This window comes from Puntigrus tetrazona, chromosome 12 (assembly GCF_018831695.1).
Source record: "Puntigrus tetrazona isolate hp1 chromosome 12, ASM1883169v1, whole genome shotgun sequence".
Lineage (NCBI taxonomy): Eukaryota > Metazoa > Chordata > Actinopteri > Cypriniformes > Cyprinidae > Puntigrus > Puntigrus tetrazona.
Window position 1 is genome coordinate 2,159,805 of NC_056710.1, and position 15,689 is coordinate 2,175,493.

The 15,689-nt window shown below is 38.1% G+C and overlaps 1 protein-coding gene across 1 annotated transcript in view; it reads left to right on the top strand.

The window, feature by feature from the left end:
* The first annotated feature begins 11,564 nt into the window (after nt 1–11,564).
* Nucleotides 11,565–15,689, top strand: part of nrbf2b (nuclear receptor binding factor 2b) — a 4,541-nt gene continuing 416 nt past the window's right edge. The window contains exons 1-4 of the mRNA XM_043253960.1: nt 11,565–11,793; nt 13,211–13,295; nt 14,055–14,095; nt 14,179–15,689. The exon at nt 14,179–15,689 is cut by the window's right edge and continues 416 nt beyond it. Of these exons, the coding sequence (XP_043109895.1) occupies nt 11,764–11,793; nt 13,211–13,295; nt 14,055–14,095; nt 14,179–14,802 (780 nt within the window). The 5' untranslated portion in view covers nt 11,565–11,763 and the 3' untranslated portion in view covers nt 14,803–15,689. The remainder of the gene's footprint in view (nt 11,794–13,210; nt 13,296–14,054; nt 14,096–14,178) is intronic.

A 15,689-nucleotide genomic window follows, 5' to 3' on the forward strand; every position in this document is an offset into this window, starting at 1 on the left:
ACGCGCAATCGGATTTAACCGCAGCTCTTTTTTTTTGTTGAGATTTTTCACCATCTTTCTTATCTCCGGTTAAGGTGAACTTCTGTCGATGAAGAACATGCCAAAAACCCGTGAAATTCTCCTTCTCTCAAGTACAACGAGGCAATAAAAGAGGTAATAAAATCAGTAATGCCCTGATGTGGAAACATAGCCTGTAATGATGTTTTTGTATCTCAATCTTCCATTTCTCACCAATTAAAACAGTTCAAATGAGCTCACCCAGCTGCATCATATTTCTCCATGCAAATGATGGGAATTTGGTTTGTTCTCCAGTGACAGTAAATCTAATAAATACCACAATTTTCTCTCTTTTTTCCTAAATGATGAAATGCAGGTGCAGAGTAATTGGTGTATTTATCCTTGAGGAAGTGATATGTCTGAAGAGAGAGAGAGAGAGAGAGACGGCGTGAAGGAAATAAGGCTGACGAAACTTGGTGATCAAAGACGGCCTGATATGCGAGATGCGCAGATCGACTCGCTTGGAAAGAGTCCATGTGAAATTTTGGATGCGGAGAAATCTGGTTTATCTCATTTTCTGAAATAATTTCGCAAAACCTTATCTGTCTTTGATGTGCGATCAGCGGATTGGACAAAATAAAGACTGATATCTTTTAAAGGTGTCTTAAATGCATGCGAGCGCGTGGATGAAGCGCAAGTGCACTGCAAAATCGAAATGCAGGAATTTAAATATTTCATTGAGTTTTGGTTGCTTGCTTTTTCGATAATGTTACTACCACTGTTTATTTTCTATTTGAATTTGAAGTAAATTTAATTACCGAAAATTAAATAGAGTAACGGAGTAAATTTACGGAATAAAATAATTACTACTAATAATTATTGGTATTAGTTTATTCATAAAACAAGTTATGAAATAGTAATAAACTAATAATAAACAAGTAATTACTAATAATAAACTTGTATAATAATTATTAAATATTAGTTTATTCATATGATGAAAACAAGATATGAATATAATAAATAATAACTAATAATAAATATGATAGATAGAATTACTAATAATATAGATAGATTGTATTGAGATAATATATTAAATACATTTAGATAGATAGATAGATAGATCATAGATAGATAGATAATATTAGATATAGATTAGATAGATAGATAGATAGATAGATAGATAGATAGATAGATAGATAGATGATAGATGATAGATAGATAGATAGATAGATAGATAGATAGATAGATAGATAGATAGATAGATAGAATTAAATGATAGATAGATAGATAGATAGATAGATAGATAGATAGATAGATAGATAGATAGATAGATAGATAGATAGATAGAATTAAATGACAGATTATAGATAGATAGATAGATAGATAGATAGATAGATAGATAGATAGATAGATAGATAGATAGATAGATAGATAGATAGATAGATAGATAGATAGATAGATAGATAGATAGATAGATAGATAGATAGATAGATAGATAGATAGATAGATAGATAGATAGATAGATAGATAGATAGATAGATAGATAGATAGATAGATAGATAGATAGATAGATAGATAGATAGATAGATAGATAGATAGATAGATAGATAGATAGATAGATAGATAGATAGATAGATAGAATTAAATGACAGATAGATAGATAGATAGATAGATAGATAGATAGATAGATAGATAGATAGATAGAATTAAATGATAGATAGATAGATAGATAGATAGATAGATAGATAGATAGATAGATAGATAGATAGATAGATAGATAGATAGATAGATAGATAGATAGATAGATAGATAGATAGATAGATAGAATAGATAGATAGATAGATAGATAGATAGATAGATAGAATTAAATGATAGATAGATAGATAGATAGATAGAATTAAATGATAGATAGATAGATAGATAGATAGATAGATAGATAGATAGATAGATAGATAGATAGATAGATAGATAGATAGATAGATAGATAGATAGATAGATAGATAGATAGATAGATCAAAAACATACTTTGTGTTTAATATGCTTTGTGTGTATTTTGGTTATTTTTTTCTTTATTTCGTGAAAAAAAGCAGCAATAATTATGTGTTTTAATGAGAAAGCATGTTCAATACAGGCTTGAGGTGCGTTATAATGTAGTCACCTAATGAGGAAGAGGTATCGCACATGGTGAGAGTGTGTGCTGCCAGCAATATCCCGTCTCTACGGGGAAAAAAGAGTGTGTCATTCATTTGGAGACTACTATATACGTTGTAACATAAGGCCAAAGTGTAAAGCCACAACGCTTGTTTTGCTTTCTCTTCTTATTTAAAGTGCATCTGATTTTTCTCTGTGTTTTTTTGTGACGCCGTCATCACTTAGTTATGTGGCCTAGAGGCTATAAAGACAGTTGCCCTTCAGGATCAATAACTGTGTTTGTGAAGCAACAGAATTATTACAGAATTCTTCAGAAGTGCGTGAGAAACGGGACAGATCGTGTGTTTCATCACTGGAAGTGGATGGGCTCAATGTTTCACGGTGTGAGGAACGTAAGATTGTTTCGCCAACAAACTGTACCCCAACGATAACGGTCCATTGTACATTTGAGCTGTTTGACTGACTCGCTTATAATGTGCGTATAGTACTGAAATACTGTTTATGATGTGAACTGCAGGTTTTCCTCAAGTGTATATCATTTTTGTGTTATGTAGTTCTGGAGGAAACAGTACTTTACCGGAATAGTGTTCGAAATTGACAACTCGTAGTATTCTAAAACACTAAGGCTAAGAAGAGTGTGACAAAACAAGAGAGGTTTATATCTTTTATTAACAGAGAGAAAAAAAAACTATTTGCATATCATCAGAGAAAACCGTTTACCTGCCTTCCTGAAAAAAACGGCTTGATATTGGTTTCTTCATTTACTGTTTTTCTTTCGTTTTAGTTTATTTGTTTGTTTTTTGGATAAAAAGGAGTCATTACATTAATGTAAATCAACAAATCTTCGTTATTCTGTTTTCCTCTTTACCGTTTGTATTTTGGTATTTGGTATCATATATTGACGTATATTCAACGGTTATTTTAAACTGTAGCTATATCTCACAGTTTTACAGTACTTGTAATACTGTATTTAGCATAAATTGACTATGTATCTGTAGTTAACTGTCTTTTTTCATTAAGGAAATTCAGACAAGTTGCTTTGTCTGTCTGATTTAACCGCGGCCCTTCTCGCGATTTTTCACCATCTTCGATTCCTGTTAAATTTCGAATTGATCTTGGCTAAAGCTGATGCAGGAGAAAAAGAAATAACTTGTAATCAAACCAAAAATCCAGATCCAGGATTCTGGTTGAACAAATGATTAAATTAACCCCCTAGGGTTAAAAAAAGATAGATAGAGAGATTAGATTAGATTAGATTAGATTAGATTAGACTAGACTAGACTAATCTAGGTCATGGAAAACAACCCGTGAAGAGAATAATGCTAAATTGATAAACTGCAATTCAATAACTGCTTTTGAATATTACTGATTTGTTTTAAATCCTGCAAGACCACTAAAAGTTTACAGGAATCTCTGTCGGTTAGCATTTCCCAGTAAACTTCTGCGACAAAACATACCTCGCTGCTGAGCAGGGCTTGTTTTTAACCTAAACAACTGATCGCCATTCAATTTAACCGATATTAGCAGCCAGGGACCAGAGTTGACTAATTTACTCCTACTCTGATGTACAAACATTAGCAACTCTTCTCTTTTTTTAGATTGGACCTGGTAATGTCTTCGCCTCCCACTCTTGTACAGCTAAATGAAAGGCTTCTGTGGCTAAATTTCCCCCTAGTTCCTCCCACTCAAGTCTAACATCATTAGATGTACTTTAGGGCAGATATTGTTTCCTATCAATTCTATTCAAACGAAACGCGAGCTCACAAGCATCGTTATGAGGCAGCTAATAAAATCATACAAGGTGTTTATGTATGCAGGATTCTCAGGAAAGGGTAATCGCGCAGCTTATTAAAAGTGAACTTGCGCGCAGCCTTTCTGAGCGGGACCGACGCCGCATCCCGTGTCACCGGTGAATCGGATGACAGCAGTCGAGCGGCCGAGTCAAAGGTCACGGCTTTGCTCGCATGTTTATGGGAATGGCGTGCTAATGCACTTGCGGGGCAAACATGCCAATGAACATGAACTGGAACTTTTTTCATTTATAGCTAGTATTTTCGGGGTTTGCTGAGGCCAGTATCACTATTACTATTGCTCACAACGATCCCTTCATTCTCAACGCAGATGTGAGCGAGCTTGTGACTTGTTGAGCAGAGTTGCAAACTCTTCACGATGCCATAGAAGAACCCAATTTGGTCTATTTTGTGTTACTTTTACTTTACACAAACAAAGAAAACAATTCCTGTAGAATGGTTCCAACGAGCAATGTCCTAACAACCATGCTGTGCACTGCAACGACCACCTAGCAACACCCTAGAAACCATTCAGATCTCCCTAACAACTACACATCCAGTTGTCTTAGCGCAGTTTTAATCTAATGCACGAATAATATTTTTATGCAAGAAATATTTAGTTTTAGAAACACTTGTTTCTAAAGTGTTGCATGTCACACATATGACATATCAGCATATTATATAAGTGCATACATTTAGAATTTTTTTTTTTTTGAGAAATTTACAATGTTAACAGGTTTTTACTTTAATATATTCTACAATAGGTGACACTGGACCACAAAATCGGTCTTAAAGGAATAGTTCACCCAAAAATTACCTGTTTAAACATGCAATATCAGTGTCTGTCCCACTGGCAGATTCTCAAGGGCCTGCTTTTATTTCAAAAGAGCATTTTAAAGTTTATGTGTGTGTCCACAAAAGCAAAAAAACATTACATGACCAGCATGAGAACACAGTTTACTCAAACTATATACTTTTCCATATAAAAAGTGCTGTTTGGGCCCTGAATTGGTATTTTCCTTCTTCAAGGCATTTTTTTGTAACCATATAAAAGATACTTGTAATTATTGTCACTTAGGTTTAACGAGTTATTTGTTCTCATACTTGTGACTTTTTCTCAGTATTGCAATAACAGAATTAGATATAAACTTGTTAATTATGCAATTCAATATTTTCAAATAGTTATATCTCGGCCAAACATTGTCCTAGATGGTGTATAAACATCAATTTAGAAAAACCGACCCTATATGACTGGTTTGGGGTCCAGGATCAGATATAATATATTCCTGTGAAGGGGATGCTGAATGTTCAGCCACGATTATTCCAGTATTCAGTGTCACATTCAGATTAGATTTAGACTAAGCACCAAACACTGTTTTCAGCACTGATGAAAAAAAAAATCACCACAACAAATCAGCATATTGATTTCTGAAGACTGACGTCTGTTAACAATTCAGCTTTGAAATATATTTAAATTATTCTAAACTGTAGCGATATATGTTTTACTGTATTTGAAATATGTATCTGGTATTTCTCATGCTAATTATCAAGATACGCATATGTAATATTAGCATGCATGACTAAAAATCAAACGATGGTGTGCCGTGCAGATTTTATTCAGTAATCTATTGCAGCATCAGGAAAATCCCATCAGTTGTGCTTGCTGAGGTCCACTGGCAGACTTCTCAGCAGTGACCGTGGGAGGCCGGCTAGTGTGGGGATTTCCTCCTGTCTCCCACTCGACCAGCAACTCTGTCTGTTTGTCTCTCTCTCTCTCTGGCTCCTTATCTGGCCTGCTTCGCTTCATCCTGCACTGTGTGAACCACAACAAAGTTTCTAATGCCTGTTATTTCATCTGATTGCAACTGTACTGCTCTCACGGATGCACAAATGGACATGATTCTTGAAATCAGGTCAACCGTGTCAGGAAACATATCTCAGCGTTAGATACGTCCCACACTACTACTACGTAGGACCAAAACACAAAGTAAGAAACAGTGATACCTTACTGTAAACATGATGATTATCACAGATATGAAAAGAAGAAAGGTTGCTCTAGCAAACACACACCGCATGCAAAGCTCAATAAAGCACAGGATATCCTCAACGCGAGAGTAAAAGTGAAGGCTCTTCCTCACGCTTAGATGCGGCTTGAACGAAACACATCTATCTATTCAGTCAACGAGATTTATTCCCAAGGAAAAATTTTCATATTCATATTTTTAATATTTCATTATCACCGCAACAGCCGGTAGAGTTATGACTGCAATAATACCAACAGCTCCGTGAATGAATCTTTTTCAAGCGCGATATGAAAAAGCTGTTTATGGAGTCATTAACCTTATAAGTGATATTAAGTACAGGGAGATTGACAAAAAGGAAGAATGATAACTTAGACCGACAGGCTTTAAATATAATGACATTATTAATTCGGTGGGTTGACGTTTGTGAAAATCGCAATTTGTCAAATTTCAGACTCGGCGACCCAGAGGAGAACTGAATGATTCATCTTGGTTGATTATCTCATATTGCCAAATAACTCACAAGTCAGTTAGGCCGGCCAATGAGAGCGCTCGATGTTTCCATTGTTTAGATGTTGTAGTTTTTACGACCTTGTTTGGAAAGAAAATGTATTTTGCGGAAACAGAAAGGCACTGACGTGGACATTCGGTCGCTAACGTTGACATTAAGAGGAGATCGTGGTGATTGTTGTTTCATGAATTTGACGGTTAACTTCTAATGTGATATTTAATATAATAACATAATGTTATGACGATGATGTGGGTCCTTAATAGCTTTCATTATCTAATAAAATCAATAAAACAGGCCATGCTGTATTGTGGCTCATGCTTCAATAGTTCATTAATTATTGCTCTTCTTTTAAAAAAAATACTAATAATATGGTTGAAAGGAGTTGTGTCAGGTCATTCATAACTGTCTGTCAGTCAGCACCAAACAGACCTTATTAACCATCACCCCAGTGACCCCTGACCTCCTCAGCTTCACACAGCTGTCCAGTGGCGTGTTATTATAAAAACAGATTCATTTTGGGGATGCACTTCATTTATTGTTTTTGTCTTTTTAGATCGAACAATGAACGTCTCAAAAACATCTTTTCTTTATCATACGTTTTGGGATTTTGGGATATTTTCCTTTCACAAAATGTCAAATGAAAATTTGTTGAACATTTTCTTACCTTTGGCAAGTCTGAGATGATTCGTTTTCATCATCAGAACAGATCTGGAGAAATATTGCATTGCATAATGTGGATGCTTTTATCAACTGTTTTACAAACCATTCACTGAAGAGGAGCTACTGGTGATTTAATGCTGCATTTATCTGGTCTGATGAAGACACGAACCCGTTTGTATTTTGAATGGCCTGTATTTCAGCATTTAATGATTTTATTTGATTTTATGTATTTGTATTTATGGTCGAATCATTCTTTAAAGGCCTGTTCTAAGTTTTCTCCGGCACCTAGCCAGAAAGCACTTGCAGAGGGATTTGTTGTTCTTTTATCTTTTGCCTGATTTATACAAAATTTTATGCCTAAACCCGATTTTTCTGAATATTTTCTAACATCCAACCACATCTAATTTACATCCAATCACACAAAATGAAAAGAATTTTGTAGCTGTCTTTATGCAGTGTTTTGATTTCTTTTCTGCTACGCAAATATACATGCATTAATGTATAATTCACACCAACAGTCTTAATGTGCTGTAATGTAGAGAGAATGTATGATATATACATATTAGTTTGACACTTTTACCCACCTCTATAATGTTTTGCTTTATCGCTGGTGTTTTTCATTCCGCTGTATATCCAGTTTAAACCACTTGAGAAAGTTGTGAGAAAGCTGAACACCTGACAGCGGTGAGAGCTGTCTGCTGGTTTAACATGTGTAAGAATATTTGTCAGGCACATTAGCTCACTGTGGGGTTCCCATTGTGTGTAAGGGGGCGGCCTTCAAAACCCCCTTCGCATTCCCTTTCTGTCTTTTAGGGCGCTCTGTGTAGGAGGCTATGTGGGATTCCCCATACAACAGCTCCAAAAGCGCATAGGAACCTGCCTCTGCTCATCGACAGAATGCCCGCTCTAAGCAGAATCCTTCGTGGCGGGACAGAGGAGAGCACGGAGGACAAAGAGAGCAGCCGAGGAGCAGCAGTCAGTCCGTCAGACTCGGGAAGAGTGTGGGCTGCAGGCATTCTGCCTCCCGAGCAGCCGGGGGGGTCTTCTATAGCTTGGCTGGCTCATCATTACTTTTCAGGCCAGACTTCAGCCAGGTGAAAGAGGTGATGGGCCGTCCTCCTACACGCAGATTCCAGCGGACACCGGGCACGCTCTCTCTCACAGCTGTCAGCTGTTGTGACGTGCTGACAGCAGAAGAGCGACAGGAAGAGCAGGGACTGCAATACACATAATGGATCTCAAACCAGCTTGCCACTTACTCAGTACTGTACAGCATGCTCTATATATATCACTTTATTCCCCGCTATAGATATTATACTTACTATAAGTAATGGTGCAATTACGTCACCCGCCAGTCATTAATGCAGATTGTATGCTTAATTTCTACTTAGACTTTATTTTAACGTCCCTCGAACACGCATATGACCTACCAGCATCAGTGGTGTTACTCTCCCATGGCCTCACAGGACAGCAGACAGACAGCAGCGCTTAAGTAACTCAATGGAATTAGTTTTTCGTTTTTCAGTTTTTCTTCTCATTGCTAGTTTTACTTGATCTTAGAGCTGTGTTGGACACTACAGATTGTGATATACTCATAGACCGATTGCAGAACTATACTGGTATTCAAGGCCAGGCTTTAAGATGGTTTAGGTCCTGCCTGGTCGCTATTACTTTGTCCATTTAAATGGCCAATCATCTCCATTAATGCCGGCCAAGTACGGAGTGCCGCAAGGATTTGTCCTAGGCCCTCTGCTATTTTCAATACGCATGTTGCAAATTGGTAATATTATTAAAAAACATAGTTTAGTTTAGTTTCCATTGTTATGCTGATGATCCTCAACTATGTATTTCAACAGGACCAGACGAAGCCTTTAAATGATCTAAGATAACAACGTAAAAGATTGGATGATCAATCATTTTCGCCTATTAAATTTAGATGAATTGCATTTACTCTACAGTTAAAAATGTGGGTTTTAAATGTATTTGTCTTTTGAAAATCATATTTACCACATCATATTTACTACTATCTCTGAAGCTCCGTATCAGTTACAATACATCACCACTTTCTTACAAGGCCCTTAATGGTTTAGCTCCTAAATTTACTAACTGCGTGATTTTTACTGTACGTTTCTGCCACGTCAACTATAACGTAATATTTCCTGTAAAGCTGTTTTGCAACGGATTGTGAAAAGTGTTATTCAAAAAGACTTGAATTGAAGTGAACTGAAAAGATGTGCATTAAGAAAAAATCCTAAAATATGTTTAGAAATAAGAGCAGCATGCTCATCTGAACATGAAACAGAACTAATATCCAGCTCAGAAGACATCATTCACGTACTAAATAAAGGATCGGTCACACAAATGTCAAGTTAGCAGCATGTGAAACAGGTTCACAATCAATCCCACACATACGCGGCAGTTAGGATCGCTTTGAAGGAGAAAAGCAGGCTAACTTTGCACCTCAGAGGCCGAAAACAAAGGGAGGTCTGTTCCAGTGGCCTGCTGTACATGAACGGACAGATTTTTTTTCAATGAGTTATGACTCGATTCACATTTGTCCGTTGTCTCGATGGACACCCACGGTGTTCCAGCGACTGCATTCTGATACAGTACACAAAACACAGAGAGATTTGCAGTGTCCCTGCTAAATATGGGTTATTCACGCTTATAATCAACATCACCGGCTTGTGAATCACAAACATTGCATTCGAAATATACGTGTCTTTCATATTTTGTTGGAAGCATAAAATGTCCGTCGAAATCACTTTAATATGTTTCTCTTATACAGCGATGAGATTAAACGAATCTGCTTAGTAGCTTCACGTCTCCTGTAGAGTTTCTGAGGAGACCTCAACAGCGTCTTTAACTACGCTAACATTTTTATTTTGCCTGAACAAATAATCTGAGCCACAGTATGCTTTCAACATTCATTCGCTCACCGATTTGTGTCTTTTTTGGTGAAAATTTTTTTGGTGAACCACTATGAATCAACACTGAACTAAACCGAACCGAATAATGACACTATTGTCTCCTGTATAGAGCCGCTGCACAAGTTGTTTAATAACTGTAGCAATTTAATAACAAATCTGGCAACACCGGCACTGTTTATTACCGTGACGCCGCTTTGAACAAAGTGCTAAATAAAAAAATGTAGCCTCGACTTAAAAGCAGATGAGGTCACGTGGGCTTTGATGGAGTAACTTCTGAGAAACATAAATGAAAAGTAATATCATAGAATGTAAAATAAAAAAAATCAGTCAATCGAATGCAGCAAAAGGCTGATCAAAGGTTTTCTGTGCATTGCCCGGCCTTATATGGCCCTGAGTGCTGTGAGAGTATGGCAGGGCAGTGTTTAGGCTGTGATTCACGAGGCTGTATCTGATCCAGCTCTGTTCTCTATTAGTAGTAATTGAAGAGCATTTGGATAAAGCAAGTGGCACTTGACAACAAAAACAAAGTACTTGAGCTGATGTCGTCATCGATTAATAAGTGCACTCTTTGAACGGACAAAATATTATGCTTCGCGAGGAATCTCCAACTGCTGGACAGGAAAACACACAGCATGTTACACAGTTAATGTGTATGATGTGTATGCTTTTCAATTTGTTACACCGACCAAAGTGTCTGAGGGACACATAACAAACATCCAGGGATATCAAATACCCGCTTAAATGTTATATCGAGACCCATTTTATATTATAGTTCTTACTGACACTGCACTTAATGTTTATATGCACATTTTTACATTGTGGTTTTACGTTTTAGTAATGACCAGGTAAATACGTCTATACAGTATAAAAACAAACCACAAAGTTCATATTTAATTCAACGCGTTACTCGCGGTGTAATTATTTGTGAAATGTATTAGCAATCTCTTTTCAGTCCTTTTTTTTTTAATGCAATAGCAAACATTTACAACAAACAATAACAAATGGGGCCATATGGTGAGCACATAAGAGCCACATACAAAGCCTATCTATAGTCATCTGTAGCTAGTATTAAATAATATTAATATTTACACTAAAATAATAATATGGCCCAGTTAACAGGGACAAAGATGTATTGAAAGAACAAGAAAAACACTTTTATCTGCGTTGCTTTGTTTTTATTGCGTTAGCCTACAATTACACGTCATTTGGGAAATTAAAAAAATATGGTTAATGTCATAAAAAATAATAAAATATAAAATAATAATCCTTTGCACTACTGTGGAGGGCTACCAGGTCCAAGAAACACGGTAAAAAATGTTTTTGATGATAATTGAATTTGTTGGACAAAAGCGCCATCTAGTGGTGAGGCAACATCACCGCATTCCAGGGCAGATTCTGAACATAGCTTCAGAACATAGAGAGACACCTTCGAGGATAAAACACGTCTCTTATTACGAACGCGATATGATCAGGCGTGATCTACTGAGTAGAAACGACCCAAAAAATACAAGCCGCGTCACGTCGCGCGCGTCGCCGTGCGGTGACGCGGCGGTGACGTCGCGGAGGGGAAGTTGTTGTTTTTTTGGCTCGTCTGTTGTAGCAGTGGATCAGCAGCCGGTGAAACCAGAGTGTCTGGTGCCGGAATAAAGACAATAATGTGCCAATGAGTCTCTCGTGCAGTTGAGGCTGTGGTTGATGAAGGAATGGAGGTGCTTGACAGTCCTCTCAATTTCGTAAGTGTCTGTTTACAAGCCGCATTAGCATGCTAGCGTCTGTTATCCTAGCCGCACTTCACATCTAAACAAATTAAAACCAAGCCGCGAAGGGGCTATCCGGATCTTAAATTCATTTAACCGCCATGCGAAGACTTACTATAAACCCAAGCTCTTTTTTTAATCTAAGGGCAGTCGGGTTTAGCTAGTCTCCTTGTGTGTGTGTGTTTACTGCTGGAAACTGATCACCTTTAAAGAAACGCACACACTGACTTGTGACTCGAAATGTGTGATTAATTATTTCCTGGAGTCTCATGACCGATTACAGTAAGTTACTGTTCGGGGAGAGCAGAAGGATCAGTTTAATATGTCTTCATAGATTTCAGTGACAGTGGGGTCCAAAGATCACTCGATTCTTCTCTTTTGCACAACATCGCATCCCGCTTTTTAGCTTCATAAAATGTAGCATTGCAAATGCATGTTTATATTTTATTTTTTATGCCGCTGTTTATATCATCTGCTTAAGAACAAAGTAGCAAATCATAATAGAACATCATTTTTATTCTTTGGATAATTGTTTTTCTCCCTTTGGTAGCAATATTGTTGGTATATTTGTCAGTATAATGTCAGGGGCTGAAATGAATTGAAAGTAATTATATTTAATATATACTAAATTATTCTTCATAAGAACATATTCTCTTGGTGAAGCAAAAATAGTAGCCTGTATTTAAGTACAATCTAAATGTAACGTTACAGACACCTGTTCCATTCAATTGGCTGTGTTTATTATTTAATGTACTGTGTTTATGGGAAGCTGATGTAATGTATCATTTTTGTTGAATCGTGTTTTTGTATTTGCAATGTAATATAGTGCATTTAAAATATTTGAAAAGTAATATCAAATCACAGCTAAAGTACCTTAAATGCCTGTTAGTCACATCAAAAAAAAAAAAAAAAAAGTAATGTAACGAATTAATTTATTATTATCATTAATAAATAATGATATTTTTAAATGTACTTTTGTTATTTGAAATATGCAATTAAGTGCACTTAAAGGTCAACGGAAGCAAAAAACGAGTTGAGGTTATTAATGTAAAAACATTCGTATTTTGATGGTGAGGTTTGTAGCGTGCTCCGGGATAAATATTTTGATGATTGACTGGGTGTATGATTAAAATCCGAGCTCACGTTTAGTCCTTGAGAGAAATGAGGTTAACAGTGGCGTGTCGAGTACGAGACTTGAGTTCCTGATGGTCTCCTTGGACTGCTAGATGAACTACTGCAGAAACTGAAGCAGATTGTAAGAGTTTATACACTCTTCTGTTGAGACTGAAAGGATTAGGCCAGCTTTTCTGTAGAATCTCATGTAGGTTTCGAGCTGATGAGAGGAATGAGCTGTCTCTGAATGTCTGCCCTGTGTTAATGAACTCTCCTTCAGGCCCATCAACAGTGCAGGAAAGCAGACCGCTTGCTGGCTGCTGGGAAATTTGAAGATGCCATCTCCTGCCATAGAAAAGCTGCAGGTTAGTTTTGGTTGTGAGCTCTGTTTTATTTGGACGCTAATTGTTTCTCATGGGGCCGTCGGTGAAGATAAATTTACACCACGCCGCGGCGATAATGCTTACGGTGCAGATTGGGATTTATTTGTTCAGTTCTGTGATCCTGAAAACCTGGCGATGTAGTCACTCACATGATTGCCAGCTGTAAAAAAAAAAAAAAAAAAAAAAATATATATATATATATATATATATATATATATATATATATATATATATATATATTATTGCTTGGACAATTAATTCATATTTATTTAATTAAAAAAATGTTTTTAATTATTAAAATATCTAGTTAAAAGTAAAGTATTGATGCCCTATATTTTAAAGCGCTTTCTGTGCTGCATTTTATCTCTAAAAATGGTGGATGAGACTTTATACAGCAGCTCTGAGCACTTTTCATATTCTTTATCCCCGCTGAAGCACTTTTGTTTCAATCTATAGTTTAAAGGTAATGATAATAATGTTAATAAGATGTACCCGAAAAGCTTATGTGTATTTGATAGTAATTTCACGTTTCTTGTTTGTATGGAGGCTTAACAAATAAAAGGTAAACATGAATTTATTTGTATTATTTTTATTTTTAAAATATTCAGTAGTTGTGTAGCAGAAGGTTTCATAGACTAGTTTGTAAATGTTGAACGCGTCCTCACGGGAAACGGTTGTCTTGCGCGTAGGTTTTTCGTCGGCTAAAGTGTGCGCTTAAAAAATCTTGTAATGTCTCCACAGAACTTCTCAAGGACGCCATGAAGCTCACAGACTGTGAACAGGTACATCTAGATGGTCCTGCATTTCCTTTATTATTGTTTTTCTCGTGAATAAAACTGACCGTGAGACATTTCTTTCCTGTTAGGCTCGCTTGTCTCTGGAGCTTCAGAGGGACAGTCACATCAAGCAGCAGAGGCTGATCGAGGAGCAACGGAAGCGAGCAAAGCGAGAGGACAAGCCCAGAACGCTCCAGCACGTCGCCGCCTCAGACCAGACGCCACGCCGCCACCTCCAGTCGGCCGGAGCCGCCACAGACGTCTCCCAACCCTCCGAACGAGAGTACGACACTTGGCTGTACCTCCTGAAGAACAAAGGCACCGTCCCAGAGCCCTGCTCTGGCAGCAAAGCCCAGAAAGATGACAAAACCCGTCTAGAAGAGCAGCAGACCACCATCGACGACCTGCGCAAGCTGGTGGACCGACTGGTGTCCGAAAACGAGCAGCTGAAACGAGAGAACGAGCAGCTGCGGGCGGAGAACGCTCGGCTGAAGAAGGAACCCTACGCCGATGCCGACTTCGTGGAGCGGTCGGAGCTGTGGGTGCTTCCGCAGACGGCCGAGGAGCGCAAGGCCAAGGACATTCCCATCCCACAGCTCCCTCCGCTGGAGATGCCCACTCAGGAGATCCCTCTGGAAGACCTGCCCGGCCTGGAGCTTCCTGAGGACATCCAGCAGGAGCTGCAGGAGCTGCTGGACGGGGAGAAGCTGTGACCACTCCAAACACGCACCAAAGGGAGGCTCGGATCGCCGCCGCGTGTCAGCGAAGCACGCAGAGGAAGCACATTCACAGCGGCGTAAGCGACGGTTCGCGCGGCCGTCCGGTTCACGACTTCTCAGTAGCGACTGGATGTACAAAGAAAGAAACGACTCTTTTCAAAGTACGCGTGCCTTTTTTTGAACATTTCTAATGCGTTTTTTGTTTTTTTGTTTTCGTCGTGAAGTACGAGCGAAAAGGGATATCGCAGATTCTGAAACGCCGTGTTATCAGACCTTTTATCAGCAGGTGAATTTGCCTCTTGCAAGATCCCACTTTGAATCGAAAACTATTTCCTACACAGACACTGTGAACTACGTGTGCGCTCGCGTGCGTGCGTGCGTGCGTGTGTGTGTGTGTGTGAGGTTTTTGTGCAGTATCTGTTGCTCAGCGCCATCGTTGTTGATTATTTGTGGTTATGCAGGTTCAGCGCAGATTTAGGGCATAGAGGAAGCCGAGGGGCCTCGATGCAATTAGTTATGCATTCTGTTTCCATACACTGATAACCAGCTTGCAGCACTTGTTTTGCCTTATTGCAATTAGTACGAAGCCCAGCCATGATGTCATCTCTGGACAATTTGTAGCAACCTATTAAACAAAAACGGCGGCGGATCATTTCTACAGGAGCCTGGACACGAGCGTGGGAATATCGCATTCGGAGCTATAAGCAATAATCTGGTCCAAGTGCTACAGAACCACTCATTCATTTCGGTGTTTCTCGTCTCCGTTGCGTCACTCTTCAGCGTCGGAATGGATGTTGAGGATGTTGTTCGTTTCGTACTCATCGGTCAAGGATCGTCTGGGTTACGGTGTTAATATTTTCAGGTAACTGATTGCACAATCA